This window comes from Schistocerca cancellata, chromosome 2 (genome assembly GCF_023864275.1).
Source record: "Schistocerca cancellata isolate TAMUIC-IGC-003103 chromosome 2, iqSchCanc2.1, whole genome shotgun sequence".
Classification (NCBI taxonomy): Eukaryota; Metazoa; Arthropoda; class Insecta; order Orthoptera; family Acrididae; genus Schistocerca; species Schistocerca cancellata.
In genome coordinates, this window is record NC_064627.1 from 647,626,434 (window position 1) to 647,645,018 (window position 18,585).

General features: G+C 36.7%; 1 protein-coding gene across 1 annotated transcript in view; it reads left to right on the forward strand.

The window, feature by feature from the left end:
• LOC126162319 (tyrosine aminotransferase) overlaps positions 1-16,016 on the forward strand; it is a 216,559-nt gene extending 200,543 nt beyond the window's left edge. The window contains exons 8-11 of the mRNA XM_049918743.1: positions 540-668; positions 2,113-2,196; positions 14,430-14,528; positions 14,858-16,016. Of these exons, the coding sequence (XP_049774700.1) occupies positions 540-668; positions 2,113-2,196; positions 14,430-14,528; positions 14,858-15,004 (459 nt within the window). The 3' untranslated portion in view covers positions 15,005-16,016. The remainder of the gene's footprint in view (positions 1-539; positions 669-2,112; positions 2,197-14,429; positions 14,529-14,857) is intronic.
• The last annotated feature ends 2,569 nt before the right edge of the window (positions 16,017-18,585 follow it).

Consider the following 18,585-nt stretch of genomic DNA (forward strand, 5'->3'; position numbering starts at 1 on the left):
ACATCTGCAAGGAAGTTTCTCTTACAGTCCAGTTACTTGGATGGCTCATTTGGAAAGAGGACTGCCCACAAAAGGCGAGGATCTGGCTTCAGGTTCCAGTACGGAACATATTTTTAATTTGCCAGGAAGTTTCAGAGCAACACTACAGATAGAAAGATTTATTCTGAAAATAATGTGGGTGTCTATGTCTCCTCAAAGCTGAATCTCATCGAACATCTTCAGCATTAGCATCTGTTGTGTGCCAGATAAATCCACTCTAATCCCCAGCAATGGCCATATACAATTTTGGAGCAAGAACGCAACCAAAATGCATTTTTAGAGTATTAGAAGTTAACGGAAAACATTTCCTTATGTTCAAACCCTCTTAGAATAGCAGGAGGAGGTCCCAGATTCTGTTATTTTCACTTCTTACATTTATCAAATGTCTGGAAACTTTTGACCATGTAATCTACTTGTGGCTGAGAATACCATGACATACATTCTTTCATCAGTTTCCTGAAAATATTTTGCCTCTTACTGAAACATGTTTCTTTCACCAGATCCGAAAGGCTCTTCTAAGCCTCAGTCAGAGAACCATTGGTGGTAACACACTGGTACAAGGAGCCATTCCTGCCATACTCAGCAACACACCACAGAAATTCTTTGAAGACACCATAAAAGTATTACAGGTGAGTTGACACAGCAAATATTATTACAAAAAGAATGAAGGTATAACACTCCTGTAACACTCCTGTTTTGATTTTTCATAATTCTCTTTTCTGTAGTGTTCATGACATTACAGGACCAGATTAAACTTCAGTGGTGTACCTCAGAAGTGGATTCTGAGACATGTATCTACTATTTTCCAACTTGCAGGATTTATTTTTTTATTTTTCCCCTGCAGAACTTGAAGTTCCCAATTATGATTTTCTGTTAACATAAATTTGCAAATCACTGGGCAAATGGAATAGTGAGTATTGTCTTGAATAATCAATAGCTCAGTACAAATGAAAATTACTTTTGGATTTTAAATTCCAAACAAGTATGTAAACCTAGGAAAGCAAGTCTTGAGCTCAATCAGTAACTTTAATAATAAGAACAATGAGTAACTTTTGCAAATGACTTAAAGCAGTTGGATACTGATTCAAGATTACACATTTGAATCACTAACTCAGTAGCAGAATCTTTATTTAAAACACACAGTGCTCTTGCTTCAGTTTCTCATAGTAATCAGATACTTGTCTGTGTCTCGACAACCTTATCTTGGTCCAGTCATTTTGATGGTATGCTAACCATCACAGCAAAAAGTGGAGGAGACAAGACAATGAAGCACAAATGAACACTAGATCACTATGAATACTAAATAAATCATAACCAAATAAAACAAATAATAATTTCAATCACTTTTTCTATTTTTCTTACTGCTGAATAAATTGAGATTAAATTATGCTCATATAACAAAAGCAACCTTCTCCTTTACTCAAAATCCTATAGCATAATCTCTGCAAATGCAGTCAGTGGTACCAAAGTGAGCCTGGAAATCCTGTTTTCAAACAAGTAACTGCTGGAACCATGAATAGGAATGATGAAAAAAATTGAAAAAAAGTATAACTACGCATTTACTAAAAATGACTAATATCCCGTCTAAAAAGTCTCAAAGCTGGTTCACTAAAATAAAAACAGCATTCCACATTTATTCTATAACAAACAGCTGTTGAAGCGGATAAATAATTTCTGAAAATACAAAATTTAATCCAAGGACAAAGAAATTAATGTTAGGTGATAATGGCTAAAGTGCCATTAAATACATTCAGGTTGAGACCAACATATAATTCTGTTCTTGCTAGAAGGCAAATCCTACCAATCATACCTGAAAATGGCAACAATATATTATATTCTTTTCTTCTGTTTTTTGTCCACCTCAAGGGAACCACTCCCTTAACTGTTGTTCTTGTTTCCTGATGGCTTCATCCTGCCAAGCTTTCACCAAAGACAATGTCATTTACACCAATACATATTGTTATGCTATTTATCAACAGCTCCTTCCCTTCCCTTGCCATATTGTTATGCTATTTATCAACAGCTCCACCCATTGCACTCTCTTTCTTATGCTTTTCTTCTGTTTTTTAACAGGACAATGCTGATCTTGCGTATGACATTTTATCTGAAGTGAAGGGCCTTCGTCCAGTAATGCCTCAGGGTGCTATGTATATGATGGTATGTATAAGTATTTAGTATCGACTTAAGTCAGTGACATATTATGGTTAAATACATCGTGATGGGGAAATTGTTGTTGTATTTGTTTTTTGAAAGAAGTGTGCACTTGGTTTACACATCTTCTTTCTAATATAATGGACAAATCAAAAATTACAATAAACAGCACAGAGTTTGATGACTGTAACCAACAGAACTAGAGTTGGGAAGTATTTTTGTCACCCACTATAACAATAATACTCTAATATACTAGCTAGTTTCATGAATGAATCAGGAGTGAAATCAGATTCAGCCATAAATACTGAAACATTGTCTCCCAAAGAGTTATTCCAATAACATGACCACATAAAAAATTGTTGACAAATACTGAGCCCAACTGCAGGACAATACACTTAGCATATACAGGGCGGATCACCTAAAACTTGATCACAAATACTGCAGAAATGGAAAGTGCTGCTGATGTGAGTTTTTCACAGAATGGATTGGTAGTCAAGGGCTTGTATTGTTAGCCAATCAGGTGATTGTAGTAATACTTAGAAAATGTATTTTTGTGCAAACACACTTTTTAAATGGAACAATACCTATTGACTTCAACAAATTAAAAGTAAGGTAAATTAGAATGTCAGTGGTGTTTGTTGCAGAATTCTAGTGCGAATCAGTTATGAGATATCATGTTTTGAAAAGTTCCCACACTGACACTTGTACAATACCTGTGGTAGCACACACTAAAGAACAACACAAGTGCATCCACTAGTTATAAGGATTTTAAGCAGTAACAAGACAATTGACCATCACAGGTTGTGTTCAAGATGACCACTGGCAGCAGCAATACATGCTTCCAGTATGGTAACGAACGACTGCTGCACACATGCAAGCATTTCAGCAGAGATGTCCGAGCAGCCTGCAGTAATACATTTTGCATATCAACAGGTGTAGTTGGTATGTCCTTGTAGACAACATCTTTCAGCTTTCCTCATTGAAAAAAAGTCTACAGGTGTCAAATCCAGGGAATGGGCTGGCTAAGGTACAGATCTTGGGCATCCAATCCAACAATAGGGAAACAATTCATGAAAATGTGCTGTACTATGCACATTGCGCATGCACTATTGGCTGGACAGCCGTCACGTTGGTACCACATGTTTCTTCTAGTCTGTAGAGGAACGTCTTCTAGCATCCATGGAAGATGGTCAATTAGGAGGGGGTCGTGATACTTGTGCACGTTCAGTGTTCCATCTTTGGAAAACGAGCCTATGAGGTAGTGGTTCACTTTCCCACACCACACGTTTACACTCCATGGACATTGACGTTCCACAAGATGACGGCAATGGTGACTGTCAACAGGCCAGTAGAGCATGTTTTGGCAGTTTACCTGGCCGTGATTGGTAAATGTGGCTTCATCGCTAAACAAGACACATGATACATCTGGAATATCCCGTCTTAATGCCCATGTACAGAAGTTAACACTATTTTCATAATTGTTTCGATGCAGCTCTTGATGGAGAGAGATGTGACAGGGATGAAACCTATGTCGATGGAGAATGCATAGAGCACTTGTGTGAATCATGCCATTTCCTCATACGAGCTTGGGTGTGGTCAACCGCAACAGCAGCAAGAACATTAATTTCTCCCACATCCGTCATCACTTGTTTCCTTTTGTTATATTGTCTAGCTGTTACACTACCACTCAGACATAACTGATTGAAAAAATCGATAGGCCTAAATAATTGCTGAGATGATTTATGTATATTGCGATATTGTGCCACATACACCGTAAAAGAATGAACTGCTTTCTTGCTATACTCTTCATACACCATGAGCATGTCAGCTTTTCCTGCATTGGCAAATCCCACTGTCCACTCATGATCTGTGGCTTTGACTGTCACACACTAACAGACCAGTAAGTCACAGTGCACTCAAGGAACACACAAGCATACTGTAAGCAAATGTAACATTGTACCTAGCAAACACGCAGATTGAATGGCACAGACAGGTGTCAGTGTGGAATCTTTTCAAAATACACCTCGTACATGACTCACACTAGAAACCTGCAACAAACAACACCACAAGCGCAGGCTCCCTGGGACATGAGGGGGCCCAAGCCCTCTCAAAAATTCAGTTTGGGGGGGGGGGGGCAGAGCTCCCCCCCCCCATTAATTTAAGAAAATAATCAGTTATATTATGCTTTGTAAAATCACAAAATTATTTTGCAATTTTTTATTTTCCTTGTTTGATGATAGTTACCTTTTAAAATACACTCAGTAATGAGTTAAAACAAATAATTATTATGGTAGTTGAGCAGGTTAACTGAAAACGAGTGGTGTGAATCATGATAGCGTTATGGTGCTGTGGGCACACTTAGAATTTGGCCGCTGATAACCACGCAGTTGAGCGCCCCACAAACCAAAACCAAAACCAGAATTTGGACTGGTGCACGAACCTTCGGGTAAAGTCTGGCACCAGCGGGCCAGCACTGCGGCCGCAGCAACATCAAAAGGACTGGAGCAGAAGCACCTGGAACCCTCCACCTCACATCGCCTTGACGCTTTGAGACATTACGATGCCACGGCTATATAAAGCCCTCCCTGCTGTCGTAGTCATTCAGTGTGGATAGTTTCATTCAGCGGATGCTGCAGCTGTGTTTAGTGTTTCGACTTTAGTGTCTAGTGGACTATTTTATATGATTATATTTTATTCATTTACTTTAGTCTCTTAGTGTGTTGTGAATTAAGTTTGCAATGGATAAATTTGTTACCAAAAGCGCCCTTGGAAATTGATGATACTGCAAGTCAACCTCCAACAGTTATTGCGTCGTCAATTGCTTTGTTGTCTTCAGGCAAGCACCATTCACAGCTGAAACCTGGACAATCTGGTAAGGGAAGATCATTTCAGAAGTCTTGGTTGATCAAATATACATGGCTAGAAAATGAAGCATCTACCAAAAAAGTTTTTTGCAAAACCTGCAAAGAGGCCAATGATAAAAATCTATTACAATTTTCTTCACAAAAAGAAGATGCATTTACTGCCATCGGGTTTTCTAACTGGAAAAAGGCGTTGGAAAAATTCTGTCTTCATGAAAATATGTTTACACATAAAGAAGGTGTTCTGAAACTAAATTCTATCACTAACCAAAGTATGGCCTCCCAACTGAATGAACAGTTAGACAGTGATATAAAGAAAGGCTGTTTAGCTCTTGAGACAATTTTTACTACTGTGCAATTTCTATGATGACAAGGATTAGCAATTAGAGAGCACGAAGATGTAAATTCAAATTTTTTTCAATTGTTGGAACTCCGAAAGAATGACATACCTGAGTTTAAAGATTGGTTAGGGCATTCGGGGTATAAGTGGACGTCCCACAATATTCAAAATGAGATCATTTAACTACTAGGAAAGTCTGTGTTGAGAAAGGTATTGGCTTCAATCAAGAAGACTGAACATTTTTCTATTATGGTTGATGAAACAAGTGATTCTTTGATTCAGATCATTGAACTACTAGGAAAGTCAGTGTTGAGAAAGGTATTGGCTTCAATCAAGAAGACTGAACATTTTTCTATTATGGTTGATGAAACAAGTGATTCTTTGATTCACGAACAAGTGTCATTTTGTATTCGTACTGTCAATGATTCCTTAATCATCAACAAAGACTTTATTGGCTTATACAAGACCCCAACACTGTAGCACAAACTCTGTTTGGTATTTTAAAAGATGTCTTTGCTCGTCTTGGTTTGTCAATGGCTAACTTAAGAGGACAGTGCTATGATGGTGCCTCGAATATGAGAGGTCAGTTCAAAGGACTAGAAAAGTTAGTTTTGGATACAGAACCAAAAGCACATTATGTGCACTGCACTGCTCACAGTTTAGACTTGTTAGTTGTAGACAGTGTCCGCCATCAAACGTCTATGAGGGACATTATGGCTTTAGCCAAGGACTTAATGAACACTGTAAGGGAATCCAACAAACGGAAGGGCTTTTTAGAAGCATATGCTGTGAGAGCGCCAACAACCAAGCTGGTCTATGACCCCTTTGCCCATCTCGATGGACTATGTGAGCTTCTAGTATCTTGAGAATATTGAAAATCTTTGAACAGTTTTTTTGAAACATTTTCTGCAGAGGACAAAACAAGAGGCAGGTTACAAATGTGCAGGCTACCTTGAGTCACTGTTACAATTCAAGACTTATTTCTTTTTACGTCTTTATTGCCATGTAGTGAACCCAGATGACGATGACAATGAAAAAATTCAATGCCCTCATCTAAGTGTTGCTGATCTGGAAAAAATATATGAGGGCTTAATTTGTATATTGAATGGAAGGCGTGATAGTTTTGAACACTTTTGGGAATTGTGTTTAAAAGAAAATCCTTCACAAGTTGATGATCCTTCGCTTCCTCAGAATCAAAGTATATGAAAGAAGTATGAAAACAATAAAGCCAGCTCACCACACACTTTCAGAACCCCAAAGGAATACAACTAAGCTATTTACATTGAAATTTGTGAAATGGTGCAGTCTTGCGTTACTAAGCGGTTTGCTTCAACTGGACTCCCACAGGTCATTGCAGTTGAACAAGAGTGCTTGCTTTTAGTAAACAGAGGTGAAACAAATTTGGAAAAAAACAACTGAGTGTTTCAGAAATGACCTAGATATTGAGAGACTACGCTTACACTTGAATGTGTTAGCTGTTAGAAGATATCGCTAATAAACAACAACAGGTATTAAAAAACATGCTCGATATAAGAAAGTACATTACACAAGAGCCTGCAGTTGGAGAAGTGTTATGTGAAGTAGTGAACTGCATTAGCCTTCTCCAAGGAGTTCCATTCATGACCTCAACAGCAGAAAGGTCATTTACCATCCTTAAATGTCTGAAGTCATATCTCTGATCCACTATGGGACAGAAGTGATTGAACAACTTGACTGTTCTTCATGCCCACCGAGATGGTTTGGATATCTGACCAGTCATCAACAACTTCATATTCAGTAATCCAGTCAGATGGTTGACATTTGCACCTTTCTAAAGACACTCTAGCCCTAATAATGGCATTTTGGGCAATATTAAAAATCTTTATAAAATAAAGAATTAAATACATACATAATGTTAAATTTTCAGTTTCAAAATATTAGTACTAGTTTATTGCTGTATTACTATATTACTGTATTAGTTATTTTCAATTACTTAAATATTTTTAGGGTGTAAGACCCAATTAAAACCCGCTATTTACATACTTTTTGACTGAAATTATTAGGCATACTGTATTAACTTTATTAAACCATTACCTCTGAGATATTGTTTTTAGTTAATGAACCCTGAACCTTATTCAAAGTAAGCTTAAATTAGCTATTTCACTTATTAATCAAAGTGCTATTACTGTGTGACAGCAATATTTTATGTTTTATTCTTTTAATGATAGTTTAGGATTTATTTAAATATAATTTCAGTCTTTTCAGAGCTATATATTCACTGCTCTGTAATAGTCTATAAGCATGATTATTACTGTAAATTAAATTAGCTTTTTAAGAAAATACCGTGCATGTTTATGTTTTGTTTCTTTTTTCAAAGCCAAAAAACGTGTCGGGTTTGTCGAGTTTCCCGGAGTGTCAAGTTATCGAGAGTCCAGTTTTCATGGTTCTAATGTTGATCATATGACTCTGAAATGCTTAAAAAAACTTTAAAAATCACTATTTTTCACCTAAAATTTAGAAAATTTCGCAGAGCAAGTCCCCCAGTATGGGCCCCCATATTTTCATAAGTCAGCACCCCTGAACAGCACTGGTATTCTAATTTACCTTTGGTTTGTTTTGTTAATGTCAATAGGCATTGTTCCATTTAAAAAAAGTGTTTGTCTGCAAAAAAAAAAAAAAAAATACACTTTCTAAGTATTATTACAATCTGTTTATTGGCTAACAGCTACCAATCCATTCTGTGGAAACTTCACATCAACAGCACTTCCCTGTATATCAATGAATCACTATAACTAGTTTGCTTAGCCATTAACTACAGACAATAAAGGTTTCAAATATCCATAATGGGATGTAGAAATTATAGTAATTGCTAGATTATGTATAAGACTCTGGAAAGAAGTTACGTTGCAAACCATATATATGTTTCTCTTATATTTTCCTTGTTTTAATAGAATATACTTTATAAGTTACAAAATATTTGGTGAGTAATGTTTATAGTTTCTTCTTACCACCAAATTTAAGTTTCCCAGAAGTTTGAGCAGGGGGAAAAAAAAAGCAGTATTTCTATGTACGTTCGCAATCAACCCGCTATTTACAAGCAATGTGCTTTCAGCTCTCTGACAAAATGTGTGATACTATGATTTTTCAGCAGATTCATAATTTTATGAAGCACTACCTAAGCAGCACTCTGAGACACTGTGTATTACTCAGAACTTCAGCAATTCCATTTTCATAATCTTCTGCATGTCATAATTATCTGCAACACTGTTACTGATATATGAATTCAAGAGTTCTTTTGACATTTATTCATCACATTCCATAGACCTTCAAGGAAATGGAATGAGTTAAGTACCAAATCTTCTGGGGTCTAACTATTTTGTATTTCCATGTGTTGTGTTCAGATTTATGCTTGTTGTGACCCTCTGCTTTCTTTTATGAAAGCTGGCTCTGGATGCATGAAGGATGTCATCATTCTCATAAAATTTTTAGTTCATCAAGTAGAAATTTATGAGCTACACAATCAAAGGCCTGGCAAGATCAGAGAAAGTAGCAACAGGGTATGAAACTTTCGGGCAGATTAAAAGTGTGTGCCAGACCAACACTCAAACAGACCAACACTCAAACTCGGGACCTTTGCCTTTTGTGGGCAAGTGCTCTACCAACTGAGCTACCCAAGCACAATCCACAATCTGTCATCACAGCTTTACTTCCATCACTACCTAGTCTCCTGCCTTCAAAATTTCACACAAGTTCTGCAAAACTTGCTGAAGTAGCAGTCCTGAAAGAAAGGATATAGTGGAGACATGGCTTAGCCACAGCCTGGGGGATGTTTCCAGAATGAAATTTTACTCTGCAGTGGAATGTGAGCTGATACGAAACTTCCTGGCAGATTAAAACTGTATGCCAGACCAAGACTTGAGTTCGGGACCTTTGCCTTTCATGGGCAAGTGCCCTGCCAACTGAAGCTACCCAAGAATGACCCACAGCTTTACTTCTGTCACTACCTTGTCTCCTACCCTCCAAACTTCGTAGAAGTTCTTGTGCAAAACTTGTTAGGCTTCCCAACATCCTTTCTTCCAGGAGTGCTAGTCCAGCAAATTTTAATCTGCTAGGAAGTTTCATATCAGCGCACATTCTGCTGCAGACTAAAATTAATTCTGGAAACATTCCCCAGGCCGGAACTCAGCCATGTCTCCGCAGTACCCTTTCTTCCAGGAGTGCTAGTCCAGCAAGTTTTGCAGGAGAACTTCTGTGAAGTTTAGAAGGTAAGAGACGAGGTATGGCAGATGTAAAACTTTGAGGAAGGTTCGTGGGTCATGCTTGCGTAGCTCATTTGGTACAGCGTTAGCCTGTCAAAGGCAGAGGTCCCAAGTTCGAGTCTCAGTGTGGCACACAGTTTTAATATGCCAGGAAGTTTCATATCAGTGCACACTCTGCTGCAGAGTGAAAATTCGTTCTGGAAGCAACAGGATAGTGTTTGTTGTTTAGCTTTGTGGACACATTGTAGGTCATATATGGGCTTCTCCATACAAAATCCTTTTTGAAAATAAAACTTCTTAGCTTATTATCAGTAATTCATCTGCTCTGGTCGAAAAATTAGTCAGTATTCTGTTATAGACCATCTACACAAAAGTTTCGAAGAGACTGGAAGGAGTGTAAATGGTTCTATGGTTAGAGATGATTTGCTTTTTTCTGTTTTTATAGATGGATGTCCTTACAGCACATTCAAGTCTGTCAGAAAATATGCCTTATGTTCCTAACTGATTAGAAAGATGGTTCAAGGGTGGTCCCCTCATGTAAGCAGAAATTTTACAACTCTGTTAAAAGACATCGCTATATTCAGAAGAACAATCTATTTTTAGCATCCTCATGATCTTTGTAATCTACTTAGGCAGTCTATCTGTATTTTGTTGTTTATTAGAGGATTCACTGTTTGCAGTCACATTGAAAAAGTAATCATTGCATTTAGTGGCCACTGATACCAATTTGTCCTCACTTATGCCACATTTTTGTGAACTCAGTTTCATTCACTTAACTGTTTTATTTGTTTCCTGTTAAATAAAAGTCTGAATTGTTTTCACTTTATCTTCTGAGAATTTTTTGAACATAGTATGTCTGTTTTCCTTTTTTGACAACAGATTGGCAGAGTTTACAATACCTGTGATGAAAGAGTTTCAGCTCTTGGTTATAGTTTCTGCACTGAATTATTAGAGTTTTTTGCCCCTGGCCCAAGACAAGTTAAACACAGATGTTATCTATTCCCCATCTTCACTTATATTTAATTTTATCCATATTTGTTGTAGATGATTTAAGGCACTACAGGAATATGTTAGAGTTAAATGTTAATGTACACTATTTACTTTGTAAATCTCCTCCTAGTGTTCTATCCTAACATTTTCTCTAGATAATGTGATAGGGTCAGTGGTTATTATTCTCTTATGCAGTATTTTTTCTGTTAATTTAATTGCTCAGCATACTTATTGTTGCTGTTTGGCCACAATGGTAAAATACACCATTCATGCTTTTACATATAAATCACTGAATGTAGTTCAGTTTAAAAACAGGTTATCAGTGGTTATGATCTTTAATCCACGTAGGGATTTTACTGTGGGAAATGGTGCAACGCTGAATAATAAAAAGTGTAGAACAGTACTACCTGATGGAAAATCAACATTTCATTTAAGTTTCCAGAAACACAGTGTTACATAAGCAAAGCATGTATTTAGTTATTAAAGGCTAGTTGAAGAAATTTACCAATGTTGGTACTAACATCAAGGTGAAAAGATGTACACAGAATTTAAAGTACTATGCTTGTGCCAGTAACTTATCCTTTTCCTTTGCTACTCTAATTGCACATCTTTTCTTAATCTTTCTGTTCGTCATTAACAGAAAATCCCCCCCCCCCTTTTCTCTCACTCCTGTGTGTGTGTGTGTGTGTGTGTGTGTGTGTGTGTGTGTGTGTGTGTGTGTTTCTTCCCTGTACACTACACTGCATTTCTACTTGCTGTTTACTGCTTTTCCTATAATATATCCCTGAAGATTCCTCTTTGTTCTTTGGTATATGGAACACAGTTATGTTTGAGGAAGTGAATAATAAATTAATATTTTTAAACCATTATAAAAATTATGAAATATGTGTTGACTTCCTTAAAATACAGCTCAAACAATAGTGTTAGTATTTGCAAAATAATTTTTATACTTCCCAAGAAGGAAAAAACTACTTCTTGAGTAGCTCAAATGTTACACATTTTGAACCAAAAGGGAGTTTCATTGTTTTAAAAGGCCTAAAACCTTTTATCTGGCAAAGAAATAAGTCTTCATACAAAAGGAAAGACATTATCTGTACATAAATTCAGAGACATACACATTTTTCAGTTTGAATCTGCTAATATCTTTCACAAACGTGATACACAACAGCTGAGAGTGGCACATATACAACAACCATACGTGAAAAATGGCAAAGGCAAAACAAACAGATTTCTAGCTTAGCTGAACTGTGAATCTTGGGAGTATGATCAGGGATCGACAAAATAATGTTATCTCCACCTGTAAAAGGAAACCACACACAATGTGTACATGAAAATTTTGTTGTTGCTCGCATTAGAACTTACTTTCTAAGCAATAACAATGTATTTTGGTCTGATAGTTTTTGAACTCGGACTGTAAAGTATTTAGTTCATAGGATTACTACACATGGAGTCTATATGTATTGTGATTCAACAGTTATTCACACATATACCGTTTACTGCTGAACTCCACAACTACATTTACTTCAATATGTTTCTTGTTCCATGGATCATATCTATGATAACCCATTATTCTGTGAAATATGACAATATGTTGTCAAGACAAATGTATTTGTTTCGAATGTTTCCTTGCTTACATGCCCTGTTACGGAATCTTCTGTCAAACAGATGCAACTTTAACTTGAATTCTTATGTTACTCTCTTCAGTCTACTCGGCATATCATCAATGGCTTATGACTTTATTCCTTTTGACAGTATGCAAAGGCTGAGTAATGGGCAGTACACATTTTTCCCTTCCACTATTATATATATGTTACTGTTTAAAACTCTGACTGTTATCAACTAACTTCATAATGAAATAATTACACTCACTATAAGACTATTGTCTGCATGCTCACCTCTGTGAAGAGCTCCAAGGATGAATATCCCATGTTATCTTTGTTGCTCTTTTCTGAGCAATATGTATTTTCTCCCACAATGAAGAGTTGATCCAGAACATTATACCATATAACTCCAATGTATAAAAAGAGATAAGTATTAGTTAATGAATGGGATAGGTGCACTTCTTTCTATTTGGGGAGAGGTTTGAAGTACATCCTGAAACAGGTACCATCAGCTACACAGAGTGAAAAAATGGTTCAAATGGCTCTGAGCACTATAGGACTTAACATCTGAGGTCATCAGTTCCTTAGAACTACTTAAACCTAACTAACCTAAGGACATCACACACATCCATGCCTGAGGCAGGATTCGAACCAGCGACCGTAGCAGTCGCGCGGTTCTGGACTGAAGCGCCTGGAACCGCTCGGCCACCGTGGCCGGCTCACAGAGTGAAAATTTACAGATTGCTCTCCAGTACACTACTGTACTAGACATACCATTGTATGCATATAAGAGGGCTGTTCAAAAAGTATCCAACTTTTATTTAAAAAATCAATTTTTATTCAGATACAATTGTACGACACTAGTCACCTTCAAAGTAGTCCCCTTCAGCTTCTATGCACCTCTTCCAACACTACTGTCACTGCTGGAAGCATCGCTGGAAAGTCTCTTTTGATATGGTGCGCACCTACTCTGTTGAATTTTGCATAATGTCTTCCTTCTTTTTAAATCTGGTCCCTTTCAAGGTCTTTTTCAGTCTAGTTTGGTTGTAGATCGGGAGAATAGAGAGGGTGACAGACCACAGCCATGCCGTGTTTGGCCAAAAAGCTCTGAATTAATTTAGTACAATGAGTGGTTGCCTTATTGTAGTGAAGGTGCCAGCTGCCCACTGACAACTTCCAGCTGTTTACATTTCACTGCTTCATCAAGACAATGCAGAACGTCTTGGTAGTACTCCTTATTGACATTAGTGCCTTCTTGGGAATACTCATACTTAGAGTTAAGAAAGATGGTCAGCCTGACTTTCACATTGCAATGGACATGCCTCATTTTTTTCGGTCTCGGGGATGACAGATGCTCCCATTCCGGTGACTGGAATTTTGTTTCTGGCTTGTACACACAAACCCAGGACACACCACCAATTGTCACTGTGTTAAGGAAGTTGGGATTACTGTTCATAGTATCCAGCATGTCATGTGCAATCTCCGAAGTTGGTGCTGCTCAGTTGTTAGCAACTTCGGCAAAAATTTTGTTGAGATCTTCCTGAGGTCCAAACGTTCCGTTAAAATGGAATGAATGGATCCAGTACTAATTTCAACCTCATCTGCAAGTTCTCTGATCACAATTTGTCTATCTTGCATCACTGGGGTCCGATAATTAACAACCTCAGTTGTGGATGGTGAGGGCCTACCTGAACATGCTTCTCTCTTCACTGGTGAGCGGCCATCTCTGAAGTGGTTGCATCACTCCTTTACCCATGTGGTATCCGTTGCTTCATCCCCAAACACTTGTTGAACCTTGGAGATTGTTTCAACTTGAGCATTGCCAAGCTTAAAACAAAATTTGATGCAATAACATTGTTCCACTTTTTCTATCATTTTGCCCAAAACACAAAATCCGACGACTACCAGTAACACGTGTACTTTTGTCAGTGGCTAACCAGGGAGTGAGCCGTGAAAAAAAAATCAGGTCCACACACACTACATATGCCTAAAAACATAGAGAGCATGCACGCACCTTGATACCATTGTTGGTTTCAACGATAAAAAATAAGCTTGGATACTTTTAGAGCAGCACTCGTAATCAATTTATTTTAAGTTTAGCTTATACTTCAATATGTGAATTTTACAATAAAATGTAAGACACATTCCAGTTTAGGTGACACTTCATGTACATTTTATACCTACTGATACTGAAATTTCTGTTTTCCAGGTAGGAATAACGATAACATTATTTCCAGAATTTTCTTCAGACCTTGATTTTGTTGAAAGACTTGTTGGTGAAGAATCAGTGTTCTGCTTACCAAGTCAGGTGAGTTTTCACATGCACTCTTAGAAGAGGCAGCTTAAGTATGAAAGGTTGACAAAGTTTCATTTTTGTATTGGTTGTAGAATGGAAATTGCTGTTTTCTGTATTCATACTATATAGTTTACCATTGCTTTCTAAGTGTAAAAGCACCAATAAACTAAATTTACACTTCATATAAGATAACATATTGCATTCCATTTGTACGTGAACAGCACAAAAGAAGTCTCTTTCATTATTTGTGATATTACTTATTTTGATGGCTGCTTGTAATTGTGTTTCATTATTTGTGATATTACTTATTTTAATGCCTGCTTGTAACTGTGTTTTGACAGTGTTTCAATTACCCAAACTACATGCGTCTTGTGCTGACAGTTCCAAAAGAACAAATGGAGAAAGCTTGCAAAAGAATAGCTGCATTCTGCCAGTGTCATCACCAGGACTACCTTTCAAAGCGAATTTCATCTGTGAGCATTACATGATGTAAAAGAATCTTAGATTTCTTAAAAAGCTACTGAGCTTATGCCGAGCACCCACACCTATTATCTAACATGTTCCTCCTCAAGAATAAAGAGAAGTATGTGAATGAGTTATATTTATGATTGGATCAGATTTCTAAACATACTTCCTGAAGTCCGGAGACAGCTTTTCTTAATTGTGACTGGAATATTCAATGGAGGTGAAAAATAGAAATCCATACATGTGATGAAGTTAAGCAATTTATAACAACTTTGTACATACAAAACAATACACATATTGTTTAAAAAGCTGAATGAATTTCATGTTTGTCAGAGAAGAGATTGTGAATATGCATCAGATTAGATTTCTGTCTATCTGTGCATTACTTCTTGTATTATTTGATTAAAGCAACATGCTCCATTTCACTGAAGTTTCATAAAATACCTACTAAAATAGATATCAATAGGCAATCCTTTCCAGAGTGATAGATTTAATTATTTTATTTTGTTTTATGTTTTTTACTGATTTCAATATTCACTGGGCATAAGTATACGACTTCATGTATGTATCTTTACAACTTTGTATTAAAGAATGGGACGACTGAGGGGAAAAAAGGAGAAAATATAATTTATGCATGTTTCTAAAATGAAATACATAAGACCTGTATCATAGACAACGTAAGATAATTTTACAGTAAAATAGTGAAAATGAAATGTGTAAAATTATTTGGAGAATGTTTTCTTGCAGAATGCAGTCATTTTTCTGAAGAAATACACATTGTCTCTTAATACACATTAACCTTTCTCATTAAACCCTCAAACTGTTCACAGCCTATTTAGAATGCATTCAATAGTTCATGGAGTGCTTCTGGGTATTCAGCCAAGTTGTTTCCATTTTATGAAACTTTTATTTCATCAATCACATCAAGAAAACTTTTGAGATCACATTAAATAGTTGTTAAACATTCATTTCTTTTCCTTTTAAAACAATGAAGTTTTCTCGGCAGTCATGGAAAGTGAGAAGTGAGTGGATCTGTCATAACTGAAGTCAAACAAACTGAAAGAAAGCAAATGCACAGCACTATACATGGAACTGCAGACAGTCTCCACGATGAGTGTGGGTCATCCCATGAAAATTTGTGTTGAATGTCAGAAATGACTTTTGTTGTGATGTTAAAATACATTTAAAGAACTAGTTATAATATTTTAGACTTGTTCCATATGTTTACTGTTCAACAAATTCTGCAGCATTTGAATCTATTTCAGCAAGACATCACATGACCAAAATACTATAACTGAACAAAGCATTAAATTACTATCCTGAAAATATTTTTGATAAAGATAGTTTCCCACTACAACTATAAAAAGAGAAGCAACTAGAGATGAACTGACAGGTACAAAAACTGAAAACACAATTGAATCTTTAACTTTCATAATTTTGTAGAATTTCTTTATAAGGATAAAGATGTTGGAGAGGAGAAAAGAAGCATAACCATAGAAATTCTGAAGGAGAGAGACTGAACACAGGAAATGAATAGTAGGTAAGGATACAGCTTACTTTCATGCTCCGCAGCAGTATTAGCCAGTAACTGTTGCTAATCAGTATTTCAGACTTAAAGAAATTAATACAAAAAAGAACAAAACAAAGAGCAAATGAAAATTTAAGTCTGAATAAACAACCGTTATGAGAGAGACAGAGTAGTTCCCATATTTGTGTTTTAAGTGAAGATCAAAATGATGAGTGGCGTCACACCATATTCAGCAAAAGTTACATTCCACAGGATGTTTAGTAACAGAGTATGGGGTGTTGACAGTGAAAAGACAAACGTAACATTTGTTGACAACACAAACATACCGTGTCGAGAACCTGATGCAATTCAGCACAACAGAAACAGCTAAACAAAGTCATATTTGGTTTATAACAAACAACTGTCATGAGCTGGTCACAGGTCATGTTCCCAAAATGAACAGCATACAGACAGAAGTGATGACACTTTCTGCTGGACCTGACCATAATTTTGCAGGACAATGCTCAAGCATGTACATTGCAAGCTGTTACTGATTTGTTTGACTGATGGGGCTGCTAAGTGCTATACCACCTACTGCACCTCCTGACTTAAGCCCTTTTAAGTTCAACTCAATTTCTAAACTAAAGGATTCAATTCAGAACTGCTACAAATTTGTCGGGCAATAGACCACACCACTCGAACTGTCAACAAAACTGCTAAGAGAACTTCCACATCACTGGCAACAGGTTATACACAATGCTGGTGACTATTCTGAAGGTCAGTAAAACTTTGAAACGTGTATCTATTTTGTATGAGCTGGAAATAAATAGTTGCCACTATTAAAGTTCCAGCCCTTGTATGACTAAGTGATTCACAGAACCACAATGAAGTCTATTTTATAAAAAAGATGTATCATTAGTGAAGAAAATGAACACACAAAGGTCATTACTACAAGAAGTTACATTGTCCCCATGATAAAAAGAATGCAAAGAAATGCCATTGAAAACTGTTAAAATTAAAGTATTTACGTCTGTGTTTTTAGAGACTCCATTCAAAGAACTCTCAAGTCTCCATAGCAACAAAACAGCTTGTGGTGCTCACTTGGTAAATATACACACACTGTTGAGAGTCCACAAAGAAATCTTACAATTTTTCATAGTGCAGTATATTGGTAGAAGCCTTAAGTTCACACACACAACATGCTAGATTCCACAAATGTGCTGAACAATTAGAACAGTTCCTCCTCGAGTTCTTTTTTCAGTGTTTTTGATGATCTGATCCTCCCGTGAAATGTACAAGACAGACTTGGAGACGAGCGGCAGCTGATGGATTCTGCGACTGTGGGACAAGGCAACCACACTGAGCCTACTACACACTACTGAAAACACGGAAATTGGTTATAGTCTGCACCTGTCTCCCAGCAGCAGTAGCTTGCGCTTGCCTGTGCTGCAGTCAGACAGCCTTACACATGTCTCGTGCCCCCACAAAACTTCCTCATGAATCAATCTGTCTATTAGTAAAAACCGTATCAAAATCTCTACAGTGGTTTCTGAGATTAGCTTGAACATACAGACTGAAACAGTGTACAAATGGCCATACATAAAATTAAATCTCTTGAATAAATTTCTTTGCTGAAGACATGAGATGAACATGGAATCTATGCATTGATTTATTAACAAAAGGTAGGTTTTATTTTACTTTGTACTCCAATGCCTAGAATGCAAATCAAGTTACAAATATTTCCAATGCCTGTTGTATAAAATAATGTACTATAGTAAGCTGTCTAAAGTAAAAGTAAAGTATTTATTCTCCTAATGTCAGGAATAAGAATATTGTATGAAGTGTAAAACAACCTTGATTCTTACAGAACAAAGATTCCTACTGCTGTTGAACTACTACATACTTATAAAAATATGAAGTAGGGAACATAATATACGAGGGCTGTTTTTTTTCCAACCTCCGATTGGCTGTAAATAAAAGAAAAATATACAGAAAATAATAATTTAGAAGTTGCAAAAAGGTGGGAATTTAAGGAGATGGGACCTGGATAAACTGAAAGAACCAGAGGTTGTACAGAGTTTCAGGGACAGCATAAGG